General features: G+C 34.9%; 3 protein-coding genes across 5 annotated transcripts in view; 2 read left to right on the forward strand and 1 right to left on the reverse strand.

Moving 5' to 3' along the window:
- The window catches only part of LOC111367528, an 8,490-nt gene extending 1,210 nt beyond the window's left edge, over nucleotides 1-7,280 (forward strand). Inside the window, exons 2-4 of the mRNA XM_022988457.1 lie at nucleotides 97-1,549; nucleotides 3,494-3,618; nucleotides 6,543-7,280. Coding sequence (XP_022844225.1) covers nucleotides 6,596-7,192 — 597 coding nt within the window. The 5' untranslated portion in view covers nucleotides 97-1,549; nucleotides 3,494-3,618; nucleotides 6,543-6,595 and the 3' untranslated portion in view covers nucleotides 7,193-7,280. The remainder of the gene's footprint in view (nucleotides 1-96; nucleotides 1,550-3,493; nucleotides 3,619-6,542) is intronic.
- Nucleotides 7,281-10,158: 2,878 nt separating this feature from the next.
- LOC111367530 lies at nucleotides 10,159-11,119 on the forward strand. The gene is made up of 2 exons (XM_022988458.1): nucleotides 10,159-10,360; nucleotides 10,440-11,119. The coding sequence occupies exons 1-2, from the start codon at nucleotides 10,238-10,240 to the stop codon at nucleotides 10,854-10,856; spliced, it is 540 nt and encodes a 179-aa protein (XP_022844226.1). The 5' UTR covers nucleotides 10,159-10,237; the 3' UTR covers nucleotides 10,857-11,119.
- A 1,277-nt stretch (nucleotides 11,120-12,396) lies between these two features.
- LOC111367531 (BTB/POZ domain-containing protein DOT3) lies at nucleotides 12,397-16,630 on the reverse strand. 3 transcript variants are annotated; one of them, XM_022988460.1, is made up of 6 exons: nucleotides 16,367-16,630; nucleotides 15,983-16,052; nucleotides 14,435-15,333; nucleotides 14,061-14,331; nucleotides 13,854-13,982; nucleotides 12,397-13,063 (listed from the first exon to the last, which is right to left on the reverse strand). In XM_022988460.1, the coding sequence occupies exons 1-6, from the start codon at nucleotides 16,525-16,527 to the stop codon at nucleotides 12,692-12,694; spliced, it is 1,902 nt and encodes a 633-aa protein (XP_022844228.1). In that variant the 5' UTR covers nucleotides 16,528-16,630; the 3' UTR covers nucleotides 12,397-12,691. The 3 variants fall into 3 exon arrangements, with proteins under 3 accessions (XP_022844228.1, XP_022844227.1, XP_022844229.1); XM_022988459.1 differs by having other exon boundaries at nucleotides 14,061-14,337; nucleotides 16,367-16,628; XM_022988461.1 differs by having other exon boundaries at nucleotides 14,061-14,337; nucleotides 14,435-15,316; nucleotides 16,367-16,404.
- Between the last annotated feature and the right edge of the window lie 2,601 nt (nucleotides 16,631-19,231).

Raw genomic sequence — 19,231 nt, forward strand, 5'->3', positions numbered from 1 at the left:
TTTTTTTTTTTTTTTTTTTGCACTTTGTCATTATATTCATTCATGGGGAAGATTAAAAATGAATTTTTGTGACCGGTTTGAATGTTAATGCGACAGGTGCAGAGCTGTTAGATTGACATGAACTTGCAGTCTTGAAAGTTCTCTATACAGTGGTTGCCAAGCTGCGAATGGTTTGATTGTGGTGAATGAAATCCAATTTAGTTGAAAAGGTTCAGCATGATATAGAAATAGACCACATCTCAGTAGTTTTTGATTGTGGTGAATTAAATCCAAATTTCGATTAGTGAATATTTTGTGTGCATTTTAACTGGAGCACTTCTACAGCTCGGTCATGCTTGCTTACCCTTTCACGTGGGTCTGGGGTGTGAAGAATGAGTTGCCATCTTGAAGTATGGATACGGTACTCTAGTAAGATTGTCAATCCTAGAAGAGATAGATATACTTCAGGCGAGCATGCATGCTCTGAATGATCCTCATCTTATAGTTTTTTCATGATTGCACAAGGCAACTAGTGGAATAACATGAAGGAGTAGTTTCATTTTTTTCTTCCTCAAAAATATTGGCCTCTGCTATTTTCTCCTTTTTTCCAACTTAATTTTGTCATGAAATGAGTAAAAGCATCATAGGAGTTATGGAACTTAAGGATATGATAAATACAGAAAAATTAGAAACCCCCATGTTGTGGTACATGATTGTCCCTATTGTGTTTTATCCATAATCTTTCTCTGGAGATGGCGCATATTATAGTACATATGAAATCTGGACATTTTAAGTAATCTTCTTGCTTATATTGACAAATACATGGAACTTTCATCTTGCCCACCTTATTGTTCCACTAATTCATTTGTCCTCTTTGAAAGGCTTCTGTAGTTTGATACATTTTAGTATACTATAGATGTCACAGAAATGTAAAACTTCTTTTTAACTTGGTCAAAGGAAAATAATACCAAAGAGAGAATCAAATTCCTGGTGTATTTGGTTCCATTTCGTCAATATCGAGAAATCAAACATTTGTTTCTTGAGGGAGGGAATTGGATTTTTACACTGACTCTTTATCTTGCTTTCTCTCATGTTATTTAGTTGTGGATGCCACATGCAATCAAAATGGTATTTTTTGTGGTTTAGAGGGAATCTGGAATCTCAACCTTCAGCTTCGAAGTTTCATGCTGCTCTCCATATTTCTATAATATGCTAGCAGGCTGCTTAAATCTAACTAATTTTTTATTCTGTGAACTCCTATTTCTTCTACAAGCTCAATGTTAGGTGCTTTAGGTGTTTGTTGACCATACATTTTGCTTCATCTGGTGTCGCATCTATAAAATTCATCATATATTTTATTTCAGTTTGCTTGCTCGATCTAACGCATATCGTTTATTATTTTGCAGATTTGTTATGCTTAACTTATCTGAGGGATTGTTAATTTCATGAGAACTTTTACGTATGAAAAGAAGTGGCATGTTTGATTTTCAAAAACAGACTCTTCAATACCCAAGAAACATTTCCATTCTGCTAATGATGGAACATGTTTAGTGTGATTGATCTCCGAAAGGTAACAATCTAGCCGTCTATAATAAGTGAGTCATGTTACTTGCATTGCAGCTGGTGGATGGGTCAAGTTTCTAGGTTACTATATTCAGTAAATTTCCACACATAATTTCATTTTAAATCTTGTTGGGCACAGAGTTTTCCTAGTGAAAAAATGAGTTTCTTGGAGAATGTGTGGTTAAAAAGTGGGGAAAAGTTGTGGTGGGTCCATAGAACGGGTGATTTAAATATGATTTTGGAGAAAAATGATGTTTAAAAGAAAAATCTTTGACTAACAAGCCTTTAATAAATATATAAAGCATGCATCTGTCATATCTGAAGCCAAGCCTTTTTAGTTGTGCTGCTACCTCCCTGAAGCCAATTTTCTATTTCTTTTCCTACGACTAATAAATGTTTTTGGCCCCCTGGTTATAAGGCATGTCTATACAATGTTTACTTGATGAGCTACACACCCCTTACTATTTTCTGTGTTTTAAAGACATTGATTCGAAATAATTTGTGCAGAAACCCTTGTAATAATTGACAAGTTGTAGAAATTGGATGGGTAGTTGAGCAGTGATAATTGAATTGATGCATAGAAATTCTGTGAATGTTTCCAAGGAGGATAGAAAAGTGTTCATGTACTTCAACATCAATTAACTAATTGGCCTATATTTTGGTGGCAGCCAAAATATTACCTCTTAAATAAATGTCTGGGTGATGAGTCAAAATGTAGAATTGAATGTTTTCAATAAGTCTTTTTCTTATTTTCCTGTAATTTGCTTCCCTGATAACAAAATTTTATGCGGTGAGTCAAATTATGTGATTGTTTGGTAGATCCAGAGATGTGAGACCTTTAGTGTTGAATGGACAATTCATCCACTTGATTTTGATACTTCCAAAAATTTATGTCACTGTGATTGATTACACAAAGAGTTGTATGCTAGGGGATGGCTACAATAGAAAGTGTCGAACTAATTCTGAACTGTCCATTGAATTTATAGAAAGGACTTTCTTTCACCTGCCCTCCAAGGAAAGTTTCTGAGCTTTGGAAATGGAAGAAAAGCTATCATTTTTCTTTTTTTTTTCTTTGTTATTTATCTTGTATTTTCTATAAATCTGCATGGAATATATGGGTATCAATTATCAGTCTTTGAAATAATCACTGAATCCTTGTTTCCTTGCATGACACAAATGTATAGCAGCTATAGCTTATGCCCATAATATTGGAGTGAGAACCCATTATATTACCTGAACACTTTATATGAAGCTGTCTGCATCTGGATGGAGCCAGAAGGCTGGCTTCGAGAGGACCATTATTCCACGCTGGTATAGGCCATGTGGAAGACACTAGTTAAATTGATTGAAAAGGATTTCACAAGTGAACTGGGGAGAAGTTTGTTGTAGAAAATATAAAATAAAATATGTGCTTTGTCCACAGTATAGATTTTCATATATGTATTATGTGCTGTTCATTCACAGGTTTTGAAATCAATTCACAAAAAGAGTTAGTGTTTTCTGCTTGACCTAAAATCATTATGAAAATATGGGAGTAACATACGTTGCCAAACTCACTTTTCTTTTTAGGAAGAAATGAATGAACAGAGGGGCAATGCTTCCTAGAACGGGACAAAGAATAGGAGCACAAATATCAAAATAGCAAAGATCTAACATAGAGTACAATTGATTTTTGAAGAGAGGATAATTCTCGCTTGGCATTCCTGAATATACTGCAAACACATGGTAGATTCTCTAGATTGAGTTTTTTGATCTCACTGTGCTCTGGTTATACTCTTATTTTGCTGCACATGATTAATTACTGTCTGTTAAACTATCGTTTATCTTGAACTTCTGTTTTTGTTTTGTTATTCCATGTTTTGATGTGTGACGTCTGCATCAATTTAGTTTTCAAACTTGGCACTTCCATTTATTTTCTGTGCACAATAAGATGAAACCATTTTTTCCCTAGATCTCAAGAAGACGTTATTCTTAGCTGCTGAAACTGGTCTTCAGAGGAGGTCTACCTCTAAATTTGCCTTCTCTTCAGCTTCTACAGTTAACTGAACGTGGTCGGGGCCTTGTGGCCTCGAGGAGGTAAATAATAACTCTCTTGTGATTTTATTTATGTGAATCTCTTTCCCCTTTTGCTGCTGATCAGTTGCTACTTTTATTGCTGAGTACGGTACAATGTCTGATTGATTTGGCAAGGAAATGTATTAACCCCCTCTTTGGTTTAGAAATCACATTTTTGGTAGATTTTAATAAAAGTTGATGACATGTGGGTTTAAAAGGTTGATAAAAGTTGTGGGTCCATGGTTAAAAATGAGTTTTAGAAAGTTGGGGCCAGACAGGGTCTAGGAGAGTTCTGATCAGCATATTAAGGGTTTATATACTTTGGATGGTTAAATGATCATTGTTACCATTGAAACTGAAATCATTCATGGATGCACATCACATATGATCATAGGAGAAGCCGATTAACACAATTCTCCTTTAGTGAAACAGAAATCAATCTTGGACATGTGATCATATTCATAGGAGAAGCTGATTAACATACTTATCCATTATAATATGATATTCTATTTCTACAGGCAAAACTCAGCTTTAATGGTATATCTGCTGCTACCAGTTCTCCTGCAAAATTGTTACATAGTCTGATTGGAGGATATTAAGAAATGTTGTTATGTTTGTTATATTCTCTACAAATGCTTCCATTAAATACAAGTATACTCCATAAATTACAAGATGTTTTTAGTTCATTTACGTCCAACCTTGATTAGCAGGGTCTTAACAAGGAGGGTAGAAATGGAAGCACCATGGTGACCTTTCATCAGATGTCCATCAAGCCCCAACACGAGACAAAATTAAAATATTATCAGATATTTTTGAAAGGGAAAAAGCACGCCAATGAGAAAAAGAAACGAGCAAGAGATCTCTATGGAGTAGGTGCTCAACATTTTTCTGAACCGTGTCCTTTTCATCTCAGAAATAGCTATACATTTAAAAAATTAAAACTCTCCTCATCTAATTAGACCAGTCAATAGGATTTGGTTCCGTTTTCTCCTTGAAGATTGAGGATAGACATCCAAAATGACTGTAGCTAGAAACTCTTTGGCAGAATGTTATGATGTTGGTTTTTGATTGTAACTTTCAATACCTTCCTCAATATGAAGTGAATGGGCGTAACATTTGCTTGTAATTTGCCGCCATGATGCAAATTAGATGATGGTGCATGCGTAAGTGCATAACCAAGTTTGCCATTGATCCGATGGTGTTGATATAAACTGAACCATACAATTAGGTTGCATATTCTCCCTAGTGATTATGGGTAGCAGAAAGTATAGTTCATACACCATAATTGTTGTTAATTGAAGTAAAGAGATGAAAAAATAGCATTCAATAATTTATCTGTTTTTTTCGGTTTGGTGGTTGGTTTAGATGGGTAGAAGTTGTTATAATAGAAAAAATCATGTACAGGCATGAGAGTTAACCAAAACTCATCTTCGTTTTTTAGAAACTGTTGGTTCCCAGTCATTTTGATTAGCCCTTGCAATAATGATTATGGGCACCAGGAGGCCTATTGACTGAATGTCTCAAGTCAACATCATGTTCAATTCTTTTCTAGCGACTTGTACGGCCTTAAATGTTTGTCTTTCTCGTCATAATATTGTTCTTTACGTTTGAGGAGGCTTTTTTACAATATTAAGGCCACCTGATACATCAAATTGCTATTATGTTTTACCACCATCTTGTTTGTTTTATGACTTAACAGCTTACCATTTGAACTATATATCTACCTAAATAATTTCCTGTGTGCATTGGATGCCTTTGATGTGACAAAGTGCAACAGGGGACACTTTTAAGGATTTTTTGGACTATTATAGAGGATTTGCTATCAAGTTGGATTTAACTTTTTAAGGATTTTCTTTGTAGTATTAGGATTTCTTATATGTATGAAATTGATAAGTTAGATTTCCTTTGTAGTGGAAAATCTTTCACGTTTTTTACCAGATGCATATTAGTGGTTCATTCACTTGCCTTGATCTCATTGTGATTTTTGAGCATTTTTTTTATCCGGTTGTTCCTTTCGTTTAACTACTTGAGTAGCACTTTATTGCCCACGTGTGACTTATGCTTTCTCTCTCAAAAGCAACTAGTAGTGTCAAGACCAATTGTTCTATTCTATACATAGGTCCCTACAAATCAATCCATATTGGTTTTTTGCTAGGATTCTGAGTTGTAAAGCCAAATCTTTATACACTGAACATATTTTGTGGGCCCTATGCAGGGAAAATAGTGCACAGTCTTTCATTTGCTCTTATGTTAGGCTAGAAATTGAGTATAAGAGGTCTTGAAAGCCGACCCCTTTAGTGCTTTCTCAAGGAAGTTGTTATGGTAATATAGAAATACAATAATTGAGTATAAGAGGGTTTGAGCTACTTTTTAATTAGGCTGATTTTGTAATATTTAACTTCAAGACTCAAGATCCTATAATGTTAAACATATATATAAAAGAAAAAAAAAATTTACATGTGCAATTCAACCCATTTAAAGCTCACATGAGTCGTCAGATATCAAAATTGGTATTTTTGACAGGTGATCGATAGTAATACCAATACAAGGATTTGCATTGCTGATTAATGCTGTCAACAGTATAATAACTCAACACTTATCCAAAGGGTCTCCTTAGAATTACTAACCCTTCAAGAATCCCTAGAGGTTATATCGATTATGTATAGTTTAAGAAAATACTACACAAGATTTAGAAAAAGATTCAGTTGGTGTCCATGTAAATTGATGCTTTTATTATATTGGATTAGATAATTAGAAATAAATCTTTACGATTGGGTACATCTAATCTTCAATTAATTAATAATTAGTGGGGATTACTCATAAAATTGTATGCAGCTTCCTCTAAAAGTGACACAACCTTCCTCCCACTATCTACAGTTTGTATATATATCCCAGCAAGAAATACACTTCACTTCATCTAAAACTTTGAGTCTCTCTTTATGCAGCCCACCAAGTAACACCTTCTTCCTCAAGAGTTCTTTACCTCACACACAAAGATATGGGGTATCAGTCTTCTTCTATGATCAGCTGTGAACTGAGAATCATCAGAGCTAAAAATATTGATCTCAAACCCACGGGAGAACTATTTGTTAGATGCTATCTGTCTGCAGGAAACAACAAAAGGGTCCAAATAAACACCCCACGAATCTCAACAAAATCTGATTTGATTTGGAATCAAACTTTCTCTTTAGACTGCTCGGGAAGTGACAAGGATGATTCCCTTTCCTCGCTCAAACAGGGAACTGTTGTTTTCGAGCTCCGATGGAGAAGCACTGCACCTTTCGTTGGCAGAATTAATGGCTCAAAATTGTTGGGAAGAGCTGAGATTCCATGGAAAAATGTTTTTGTATCACCAAATATGGAAATCGAGAACTGGGTTGTAATGACCCCAAAAGGTCAGAAATGGGTCGATGAAGATGCTAAGCCAGCTGCAGTGCAAATAGGAATGAAAATTCAAGAATCTCCACAGGCTTCAGTAAAGAGAAGGAAAAATGATAGAAAGTGGGATGAGTGTGGCTGCTGCATGGATGGTATGTGTCGTTCATGTGCAGATTATGACATATTTGCAATTGGAGCTGCTTTTGAAGCCTTGTAAATTTAGCTGACTAGGGTTGGTTCTTGCATTAAATTTTGGATTTAGTTTATTGGCAATTTCAGCTATTAAATTTTGCAAATTTTAGTTACTTTTTGCCTTTCCTCGAACATTTTCATCATTTTCAAGCTACAATCAAATATGACATACATAATAGTGTCCACTATTAAGCATTCAATATGTGGAACGACTGGCGGACATTTCAATAATGAAGAAGAAATTCAAGCCAAAAAATGAAGGATTTCAAGTTAGGTTAACGAATTTCTCCTTAGAGTTTCAATTAAGTTCGTGCTTTTGGATTTTGAGAGGTTTTCACTTCTCGTAGTTGTTCGTAGAATAATTATCAGCAAGAGATATGATTATCGTGTACAAGTAACATAAATGAAGATGTATTTTTTTTTTTTTTTAAATCTCGTTATTCAATTTTAACTACGGTGCTGGTTTTATTAAACCACAAATTTAGGTGTGACCAAAGGGCCATTCTAGGCTATGGGTTGTCCTAGCATGGTTCCCTTCAAGATTGGTCTCATCAGAATAATAGTTGTAAAAATTACATAATACCATACTTCAAAAATTCCACACTCTAAAATCAAGTGAAAAGTTTTCCTATTCAAAAATCAAAAAACCATTTTCTCGCTTATTTTTACTCTCTCTACATTTTTTTCTCTTTTTCTCACTCTACCTTCTTCTCATTCTCTCCTTTCTTCCCAATCTACCAATAAATTTCTCCCCAATCCCTTCCAGAAGACAAGAAGGCGCCACCAATTTTTGGACGTGGCACACTATTCCGACAATGATTTAGGGGCAAACTAGATCCCAACACCTCCGACAGCGGATGCGATTCCCCATTGTTTTTGTGCACGACGACAACGCGGCTCGACGACTGCTAATGAAAGTGTAGCCTTCATGGTAGTTCTGTCGATGCTGCAGGTCATTGTGGTGATGTGGTGTATCATTTGGTTTTGACGGTATTGAAGTGGTGTTGCTTGCAATTGGGAGATCTAGTTTTGTTGTGGATCTAATTTGTTGAGGTTTTTGTGTGTCTGTGGCGATGATTTTTTGGATCTAATTTGTTGAGGTTTTTGTGCGACTGTGGCGATGATTTTTTGGTTCTTGTTAGTGGCGGTGATTTTATTGGCGTGGCGAGGTGATGGTGTCGTTGGTAGTCCGGTTAGATGTTGGTGGTGGTAGTGGCACAGCGTTTGCTGTGAAGTCCAATGAGATGGTGGCGATTTTGTTGTGACGGCGAGGTGGTGTTATCTCGATTTATGCATTTCTGTGTTGTGTAGTGATCGTTGGTAGCGATATGGTATGGTAGCGACAATGGTGGAGTAGGTTAGGGTGGGTGAGATGGTGGTGGTGGTGAGGTGGCGTTGTACTGTGTTTGTGACCAATAAATTAGTTGAAAATTGTGATTGCAACTCATAATTGATTAAGTTGTAACCGAAAAATTAATCGTAATCAATTAATCCAATAATTTCCAATGAATAAAATGAGTTATGACCAATAAGTTTTTTACTCTGTGACCGATTAATAATCTATGACATGTAAAAATTTTAATTCGTGATCGAAAACTAATATGACTTACAAAAATTTTGATTTGTGACCAATAAATTGATAAGTGTGATTAAAAATTAGTTAAGAATTAATTTTTTGATTTGTGACCTACAAAATTTTTTAATTGTGATCGTAAAATAATTTGTAATATAAAATTTCTGATTTGTGACCAAAAAATAATAAGTGACTAATTAAATTGTTAATTTGTAACCAAATTGTATAGATATGTGATCTAAATATGTTTAATTAAAAAATAATTAATTCATTAATTCATTGAATCATATATAAATTTTAATAAAAATATAATTTTTGAAGTTGAAATTTGTTTTCTTAATTTTGAAATGTGTGATACTTAAACTTTTAGTTATAAAATTTTCCCATAATAATTCTATTCCAGGCCATATCAAAGATCGAGTTTAGCCTTTTTCTATCAATTCAGTTAGCCTCCCTTAGAAAAATAATATATATCATTTAAATTTTGTCTTCAATATGTTCCCTCTCATGTAGGTGAATTTCATTTCTTTTTTGTAGGGTAAATCTTTCCGTCACACCTGTAAATAAATAATTTCGTATTGTTATTAATTACTAAGTCGATATTCAAATAATATGTACCTCAACTATTAATAATCACTCGTGACCACAATTTTAGCATTTAGACTACATACCTTGATGTGGGATCTTCATTTGTTTTTAGGGTTGTACTTGGTGTACATAATTTGGATTTATAGAAGTATCTACATCCCTCACAAGGGGTGAGATCCGTGCGAGGATAGACCCCACCCCATGTAAGGGGTGTGAACAACCTTATGTACACCAAGTAGGGATGTCAACTAATCTAGTCGAGTCGGCTCGCGAGCCAAAATTTGAGGTTCGAGCTCCGCTCGGGTAAAATGAGCGGGCTTTTTTTCGAGCCCGAGCCCGAGCCGGGCCGAGCAAAAGCTCAGTGAAAAAAATTTTGCTCGACCCAAGCTTTTGACTCGGATCTTTACGGGCCGAGCTGGGCAGGCTTGTTTTTTTTACCTTTTTTTTAATATAATTATTAATGGCTGCCTTTTAAGGTAGCCACAGCCGGCAGCCCAACTGCGGCTGCCTCTTAAGGTAGCATTTTGCTGCCTAATTTTATTTATTTTATTTTCTTTCCTTCTCAAACTCGTGGGCCGGCTCAGGCTCAGCCCGTCCTCCTAAAATGAGGCTCTGCTCGAGCCTCGAGCCGAGCCGGCTCGGGCTTTTCCCGAGCCAAGCTACGGACGGCCCGAGCCGACACGCCGAATTGCCATCTCTCATCAAGACTTCTAATTTTTATTATTATTATTATTGCATCAACTCATTTACCACAATTGGGCTCTTAAAAATTTTGACAATTTAAAGCCCATTTACATTGAATTGACACAAAAACCAAGCCCAGTTTAAACCCTCCTCCTCTAAAACCGAATTCACCATTCACCATTGCTGACAGCTTCAGTGTTCAGTATCAACAATCTCAAAAAAAAAATGGGAAGTAGACTAGGAAGAAGAGTAGTATACTTTGCTAATCTCCCCATAAAACTCCTCATGCCTTCATCTTTCTCCAATATTTCTGAAATTGCTCTCAAAACCATCCCCTCCGCTTCAAAGGTTCAAATATTGTTTTTGTGTGTGTAGATAATGTATAATCGTGAATTATGTTTTGATATTTATTATTTTCATTTTGCAGATTGAGATTAAGCGGGTTTTAGAATCACTTTACGGGTTCGAGGTGGAGAAAGTCCGGACCCTAAACATGGAGGGCAAGAAGAAGAAGCGGGGAGGTTTATTGATCGCGAAACCTGATTACAAGAAGGCTTATGTGACCCTCAAAAACCCCTTGTCGATAAACCCGGATCTTTACCCAATCCGGATAATTGAAGAGGACAAAAAGAGTTTGAATAAGCAGTCAAAATCGAGCATTGTGGAAGATCCGGAAGCTATGAAGAAGACACATTGGCTTGATGAGAAGAAAGATGACAGGACATTTAAGAGGCCAGAAGGGCGTACATTTGGCCGCCGTGGTGGCAGGGATGGTGATGGAGCAGAGGGCACGAGCTCGGGGGCAAAATTTCCATGGAGCAGCATGAGGTCTTTTGGGAGGTAACATGTATTAGCTGTCGAGGTTTATTTGTGGAGAGCTGAAATGATGGTTAGATATTATAAAATGTCACCGTACCCTTAATGGTGTATGATATTGAAGTAATTATGAGCCTGAGGGATTTTATTGATAGCATTATGGTGCAAAGACGTTGGAAAAATGACGTTTATGTTGTGAACTTAAAGTTCTTTCTGATATTGTTTATTGTTATGGTGATTTGGCATTGTGAAATAAAGATTTGAATTGAATTCAAAGTTGGTTTTGGTTTTCTTTGTTTAGTGGAATTATGATGGTGATTTAATGTGTAATGAAACAGGCAAGAGTTTTTTAAAATCACTATATTTTTATTTTTTCCTATTGATTTCAAATTGAAGAGGATTAGTTTATGATAGATAGAAAGCCAATGTCATTGTTAGATTTCCAATCTATCAATATGCTGGTGAATACGATCTTTGATCAATACATAGATTAGCATGTTGTTCATTAGAAGAAAACAAAATTATGTAGAATATTCTAGCTGGATTGTCTTTATTATTTTTACAATAAATCGATTCTCTCCGAAGCTAAAAAATTGAATAAGAGAGTCAAGGCTTTTGGATTGGAAATATCAAGTTACAGATAAATCTTTAAAAATCTAAAAACTTTGGTTGAACATATAATGGTAATTTTGCAATGACCTGTTTGGTGTAAAGTGTGACAGAAGTAAATCACTTTTGGAGTTCATGAGTAGGTTTTTTGTTGTCTAATTACATTGTTTACTAGCTGTTATTTTAGAATTATGCTGCTTAATGATTTGAATAAGTTGTGAAATGAATTTATATATTTTATTTTTAAGAATTATGCACAGTATGACATGTTTCATTTGATGCAAAGGTTAAGACGTTGCATGATGAAAATTCACTGATATAAGTAGTAGAGAAAACCATGCTTGATTGCGGTTTTGTATTAATAGACGTAACTTTTATAAGGATGAGTGACTAAGGGCTATTGATGCAGTAGGAATAGTAGTGTCAGACATTGATATTTCATTTGCAGAAAAACTTAGATAGCAAAATAGTGCTTGTGATATAAATCTGCCATAAGTTTTTTATTTTGTCCAAATTCCTTGATTAGTCCACTGAAGTGACAATTTTTTCTATCAACTTAAAGACCAAATTTAATTGCTGGGCATACCTTAATAGCTAGTCTTTTTCGATTAAAAATCTATTTGCTTGAATAATTAGTATCTTTTTTCTTACATAATTAATCCAATATATATTAAGTGTGAACCAAATTAATACATGGTGCAGCATGAGGTCTTTTGGGAGGTAATTTGTATTAGTTTTCGAGATATATTTATGGGGAGCGGAAATGATGGTTAGATGTTATAAAATGTCAGTATGTTTAATGGTGTATGATCTTGAAGTAATTTTCGTCCGGGGGATTTTATGATAGAATTATGGTGCAAAGACAATGGAAAAAGAATTATTATGTCGTGAACTTAAGCCCTTTCTGTGTTCTTTAAGTCGTTCATGCTGGTGGTGATTTGTCATTGTGAAATAAAGTATATTATGGAAAATTTTATCCAAGATGTTCGTTTAAAGAGCAAAACTGCTTTTAGTTTACATTCCACAAAATCCAAAGTCAAATGCGTGCAGACCTTCTATTCTACATCCTTTAAGAAAAAAAGATGCAACTCCACGCATTCATACTCAGTTTTTAACTAGAAAAAGAAGTACATAAGAACAACTCTGTGCTAACTGCAGAACCTAATATAATTTGTATTCCGTTTATGAGATGCCCTGGTTCTTTTATTGGTTTTTAATTCAGAGCTTTGGTATGGAATCTTGTATTTGGTTTCGTCAGGCAATAGATTGTCTTCGGCGTAAGCTGCCCCTTTGGTTCTGGAATTTTCTGTTATGACTTTCATCAGTATCTTCCTCATCCATTTTTGTATGAAAAAGAGCAGACTTTCTGATTTTCCGCCATCCTAAAATCCAACCCGATGAGTTTCTTTGCTTAATGATTAGCTTTTCATATTCTTGTTGCAGCTCAGAGTAGTCTTTCTGAAGTTCAGCCATTTGTGACTTTACTTTCTCAAGTTCTGCTTTGAGGGATCTGACTTCTTTCTTTGTAGATGACCAACTAACTTCCTGCTCTGAGATGTCATCACTCTCTGTTTGATTTTTTCCTTGTATTTCCATCCTTAGTTTTGCTTGCTCTGAGAACAAAACCTGTGTATCATCTTTTTGTATGTCAAAGTTTGGAATACAATGACCATTTGTACTAGTAAACAATTGAATTGGATTCAATTGAGTTCATTGGCAAGGATAGATTTATGCTTTAGCCTCCATTTGGGAAGAATTTATAAACAGTTTAATTTATAAATAGATGTAAATGAGTGGTGGATAAGTAGAAATTACTTGTCGGTCCATTGAAATGTGTGGTTGAAAATGAAATTTAACCACTTATAGATGATTTATTAATTTTTCCAAACTAAGGCTTAATTTATTCACGTGAATCTATATTATGCAAATTCTGTTCTCTACGGACACATTGACACTTGGTAATATGTTGCTATGAGCAATTTTATGTCGTTTCAATGCCTATCAAATTTTTTTTTATGTCATTACAATGATTTTTTTGGATATGACTTTCTTTCCATTATTAACAATGTAAAACCTGCTTTTTTTAACTCCTTTTTTTTTCTGGCTTTCTTACAAATTACAATAGTTATAGTTGACGGATAGAAGTTATTTCGGTGATGCAGAAACTTGTCTAACTGTTATTTGTCCTACCACGAATGCTTTCTTTAATAAACTTGATGTATCGTTGAAGCTTCTGTCACCTAGTTCTTTGATTGAGTTCTATTTTAACAAATCACATTCAGATAGATGGGAAAAATGGCACATGAATATATTTTGAAGAGCTAAAGTAACTGATGCAGGTTTTTTTTTTTTTTTTTTTTTTTTTTTTTTCTCGACTGGGATATAGTAAGGGCATGGAATCATTATTGTAAATTACCTGAATCACGGTCCTAAGAGGCAACCTGTCATTTTGTGCAGCATGTGCACATGCATCAAGTGACAGCTTCTCACAATCCATGACTTTACATAGCCTCCTCCTTTCATGTTCTGATAGTGATGGGCGAGTCTACATATTTAGAGCGTCAGTTGAAATTTATTTGATTGAAGAAATTAGGAGCAAAAGAATTCTGGGATCGTAGATAACCTTGAGATAGGTGTCAATGGCTCTATACAAGCCATCATCACAAGCTCGAGCATTTTCTGGCAAGGATTCAGCTAAAACTTGGAAGTTGGTAACTGGGAGATTAGGGTCTTTAGCGATTTCTGCTAGGTAACTGTCTAGGAGTTTACCGATTGCCAACATCCCAGGCTTTTGTGGTTGCTGCTGCTGCTGCTGCTGCTGTTCGTACAACAGGAAATATTCCAAAATCCTTTGCACTATGTTTATATTGTGCATAGTGGGTCCTTCCATTGAACTGGACCTGCCATTGATGAAATTAGGCAAAGGATGTGTGTGGAAGATGTCATTAGTAATAAACTACCAAAGTCGATAATTAAGAAGAGAAGGTAAAAACTCACTTGACCAGTTCCCCTTCGTCCCCTGCTGTATAACTAGGAATCAAAAGATCATTAACGTTGGCATTCTCTAACATCAACCCTATTCTTTTTTCAAGCTCTGAAACTAAAGCTGGTGATGCTGAATAGACTATAGCTACCTTTAACATTTTAGAAAGGAACTTACAAGAAACTGCTTCTTTTTGAGGAGGCAGTATACTCACTAAGCTCTCTATTATCGTTCTTTGCTCCTTTATGGGTCCGATGTCCCCTTCCTGTGTTCTGCCATTTGTAATATTCCATTGCAATTCATTTTTCCCATAACTAAACCTTCCTACTCTGTCAATCTCTACTTCCAGGCTTGGCAACCATTTCTCCCCATATTGCATGATGCAGGAACCTATAATTTCCGGCCTCATTCCTTTTGCTCTTAATGCTGTTATGATTCTTGTGAAATGATCAATTCGAAGTGTAGCCACATCATTGAACCACCACATCTCTTCATTTATTATATCTTGTGTTGTTGAAGTTTGTCGAGAAGCCTTCCAAGCAATTGAGTCACAACATCTCCGAACAATTTGAAGGTTCTCAGCCCATGGAGAGAGAGTTTCACATGATTTAAGGACAGTGATGGAATCTTTCCATGAAGAGAGGACTACAAAAGTGAAGAAAGCTTCTGCTTTGGAGATGAGATTCCCATCTTCGAGTGCTTCTGTCATTTCTAGGAATTCTGATGCACATCTTAGTGGAGCTACATTATTAGGATTCAGACTAATTGGAAGACCGTAGCAAAACTTCAAAACAGCTTCAAATGTTTCTGAACCACCCGGAAAGTTTTCAAGCTTGAGGTCACAACGTAAATTTGAATTTGGAGGCTGAAGTTCGATTCTGCCAAAGTAGCCACACCTGGAAACCAGTGGAAACTGTTTCAGGAGTAAATTGCTGAGGTAAGTATTGGCTGAAGTTATCTTGAGAAAGCGTAACTCAATGAATATTGCTGTAGCTTATTAATAAGAGTGTAAGGTTTGAACTAACATGATAGAAAAAAAAAAAAAAAAAATTGTTAGAACTCCTATTACTCTCCATTTATTAATATGGGTTTGCAAATATAGATCAGAATATACTACTGGTCATTTTGTTTGTCTTATTCTGGAATACTTTTAGAGCTTACTAACTTTTTTTTTCTTCCTTCTATATTAAATTTTTAGCTTAAACTAAGTTGTGTTGTGACTTTTCATTCATTATTATGCATGATGCTCACTTCTGGAGGGACATAAATCTCATTAAACATCATAAGTGGAGAAGAGACTACTAGAATAGGTTTAATCACATGGAACCTCTGTACTTTTATAATTCAAATACTCTAAACTTCCTTGTAAAATTGGAAGGAGTACAATGCACCGAATATGCCAACGGGCAATTATGCATACTTTCAGTAACGCGTACAAATGGTCATTTATGATGTTTAGAATATAACCCTTTCAAGAGATCTTGATTTATTAACTTTTGTATAAATAGTGTTGATAGTTTGTCTTGGATGATTAATGAATATGGTCCGTGTATATATTGTACCTTATGAACATAAAAGGTGATATCTTGAACTTGAATTGAGAGGTCTGTTGGAATTTGAGAAATGGCAAACCTGCATGACAATGCCAGATGTGTTGAGTCACTGAGAATTATATAAAAGAATAAGTAAATATATGAAGAAGAAATGTATCAATATCTGAGATACAGCTCTTTTCTCAGGAATTAAAATGAAAGAAGTCATCAGTATTTGGTAAGAGAGATACAGCTCTTTTCTCAGGAATTAAAATGAAAGAAGTCATCAGTATTTGGTAAGGTAGAATAAACAGCATTGGACAGTATTACATAAGGAAAACAAGATCATTTTTTGTCACAACATGGACTATAGGTAAAATGTTCTACTCATCCAAAGGATTTTAAAGTTGTTACCATGAGTGCTCTTTCTTCTCGAAGCCGTCTGCTTTGGTAATAAGCTTTTCAGGAACTACTATACTTCGATTCTGAACTTCATAGGGGCCATCTGAAGCACTTGCCAGGCTTTGTGGCTGAATGGAAAGCTTCATGGTGCTTTTTTCTGGATCTTGCTGCATGCTTGTAAGTTATGGGAAATTCTTTAACTCGTTCCTTAAAGGAAGAATGTAATGAGTGGGACATGGCCTGAGTAAATGCTTGAGAAGGAAGTTTGTGGTGGAATAAAACCTGTCAGTGAAGTATTATTGATGGGGCAGTTGAGTGGTTTATTAAAATGTCTTTTCCAAGTGGGTGTCGTGAGAAAGAGGGGCAAATGAGGTAATGCTCTATGCCCAGGTTGAACAGACAGAATGTTGGCTTATGATACGGCCCATTCAAATTATACCACGTAGTTGCAAGCTAGACCAATAGATGATTTTGTGGTTTTTAGGATGCTCATTGCCAAGTATCAACCGAGGCCGATTGATCCAGCAATAGCACGTGAGATTGAGCATCTTGTTGGGATGGCTTTCCCTGAAATTTGTACGTGTGAATTTGACTTTATTTCCTACATCTCTGGGTTCCTTCTCGACTTCGAGGGGTCATTGATAGACTACTATTAGTTGCAAATCACAATATAGACTACAATAAAATTCTTATCAAACATACATAAACAAGCTATAAGGGGGTACGACCCCATATTGATAGTTTGGAACTTAGGCCATGTTTGATTGACAAATCTTTTCCATTCCATTTTCCCACTTTCAAGTGTTTGATATGGTGTTGTTTTTTTTTTTTTTTTTTTTTTTTAAAAAAAAAAAAGGTGTTGTTTTTTTTTTTTTTTTTTTTTTTTAAAAAAAAAAAAGGTGTTGTTTTTTTTTTTTTTTTTTTTTTTTATATTTGCCATGGAATTCAAGTTCCATGTTTTCTTGGACTTTGGACTTTTCTAGCTTTTTAGGGAAGGAATTGATTTTCCCGATTACTTTAGCATATATATATATATATATTTTATTGGTTGGCAAAGTTAACAAATTCTAAGAATTATTGTAAAAAAATATTTTCCTTTAATTGACAATTTTCATATAAAACAAAGACAAACGAACACAAAAAAGATAGATGATTTTCTTGAATTTTTTGTTTTTTTAGCAATGGAAACAAATTTCATCTTCAACACCAGTAAATTCTATCTCTTTAATCGACAATTTTCATGTAAAATAAAGTCAAACGAACATAAAAAAAAAACACTTTTATTTTAACATTTTCCACGTGGAAATTTATACCAATCAAATACAATAATTTACAATTTTCACGAAAATAATTTTTAGGCAATTCAATTTTTTGAAATTCGTTTTCAATTCAATTCAATTTCATATTTGCAATCAAACGGACCCTTAGAGCATAAAGTCGGATGTCAATTCCGGTACAGCGCGACACTTTGATTAGGTAACTAGAGGTTTTATTACCATTCCTGCTTATTTTAGTAGTGTTGGAAAAATAATTAGTAGCTGTAATTTGAATAGCAGTAAAATACAAAAATTAAAACATATTGATTGATGAGTTTCGTGACAGTATGATATCCTAAAGTGAAATTGTCAACCATTAATTGTTGCAATTTTTGTGGGTAACTACTCTCAGATATAACGATCAAGCACATATATATAATTTTAATCAAGAAAGCTTAAGTTGATCTAGCCCCAAGGTCCAATTGTGTGTGGGATGTGACCTGAACTCTCGACCTTCCACAAAAATTTAGCACTTTCCGCCAATTGGTTTCTTCATCGAATTAGTTATTCTTTCACATAGTATGTTTATTGTATAGATATCTAACAAGCAGATTGCTTGGGTTTGAGTTCATCATATTGGACTGAAAAGCCAGTGTTAATAGGCTATGTGATGTTAAGAACTCTCTTGGCCCTCATCACTAGTGTATGTTTGCCAAGAGCTTCAAATTTAATGATGGATATTCCTTGAAATTGCAATAGGATGATCTTTGGGGGGACATTATGTTCCAATTTTAGTAAATTTTCCGTTCACCACAGCACCAGTAATGTAACTTATATGATGTTTCAAGTTTCTTGCACATAAATTTTCAATGTAAGGTTTCATTCACTTGATTGTTAAAAGTCACGTGACACATAACCTGTCACCATCCCTTAATGCTCCCCAGCTAACGAGGTACACACTTAACCTCGATGGAATATAGATTTTAGGAAAAAGAGTTGACGACTTTCTCCATCCCTTAATGCTCCCCAGCTACCCCTGCTGCTCCTCCCTCTAACCACTTCGGCTCAACCTACACTTCCTTCGACTTCCACGATCTATGTGAACTTGGATCGGCGCTTTGAGAGGAGAAAGAAATGGAGAGAAACTTGATTTTTACTTCTTCCTTTTTTTTCTTTTTTTTTTTTTTAAATTAATTATTATTTTTATTATTTATTCTTCTATTTTAATTGAAAATAAAGGTCCACAATTCGTCAACACAAATCTGACTTCTAAAATGGTGAAGTATAATGAAAACCATTATTTTGGGGCTCAAGTGCAACTAAAGGTTGGGGAACTAAAGACTGAAAATTTTTCAAAAAAATAATTTTCTTTCGCTGTATGAAATATTTTCTACCAATTACTAATTAGAATATGTTACTTGTATATAATGCGATGTTTATCATCTTACATGGAGGGGAGACTCACTTTGAACTCTCTTCCACGTGAGGGGTTGTACACCGTTATGGACACTCTGATGTACATGTAACATAATCCTCACTAATTTTTATGTAATATGACACATGATGAAGTCTTCCACTCAAAGTATTCGAGTTGTGTAGCTCATATAGTAAGGCTTTATGT

Source organism: Olea europaea, chromosome 18 (genome assembly GCF_002742605.1).
Source record: "Olea europaea var. sylvestris chromosome 18, O_europaea_v1, whole genome shotgun sequence".
Lineage (NCBI taxonomy): Eukaryota > Viridiplantae > Streptophyta > Magnoliopsida > Lamiales > Oleaceae > Olea > Olea europaea.

Bases quoted from the DNA above. Each gene is read 5' to 3' on its own strand.
- LOC111367530 (XM_022988458.1), top strand. From the start codon at position 10,238: ATGGGAAGTAGACTAGGAAGAAGAGTAGTATACTTTGCTAATCTCCCC. The intron at 10,361-10,439 runs GTTCAAATATTG...TTCATTTTGCAG, and splicing joins CCATCCCCTCCGCTTCAAAG to ATTGAGATTAAGCGGGTTTT.
- LOC111367531 (XM_022988459.1), bottom strand. From the start codon at position 16,527: ATGCAGCAAGATCCAGAAAAAAGCACCATGAAGCTTTCCATTCAGCCA. The intron at 13,983-14,060 runs GTTATCTACGAT...CTAAATATGTAG, and splicing joins CCATTGACACCTATCTCAAG to ACTCGCCCATCACTATCAGA. The intron at 13,064-13,853 runs GTAATTTACAAT...GATGATACACAG, and splicing joins CTCTTAGGACCGTGATTCAG to GTTTTGTTCTCAGAGCAAGC.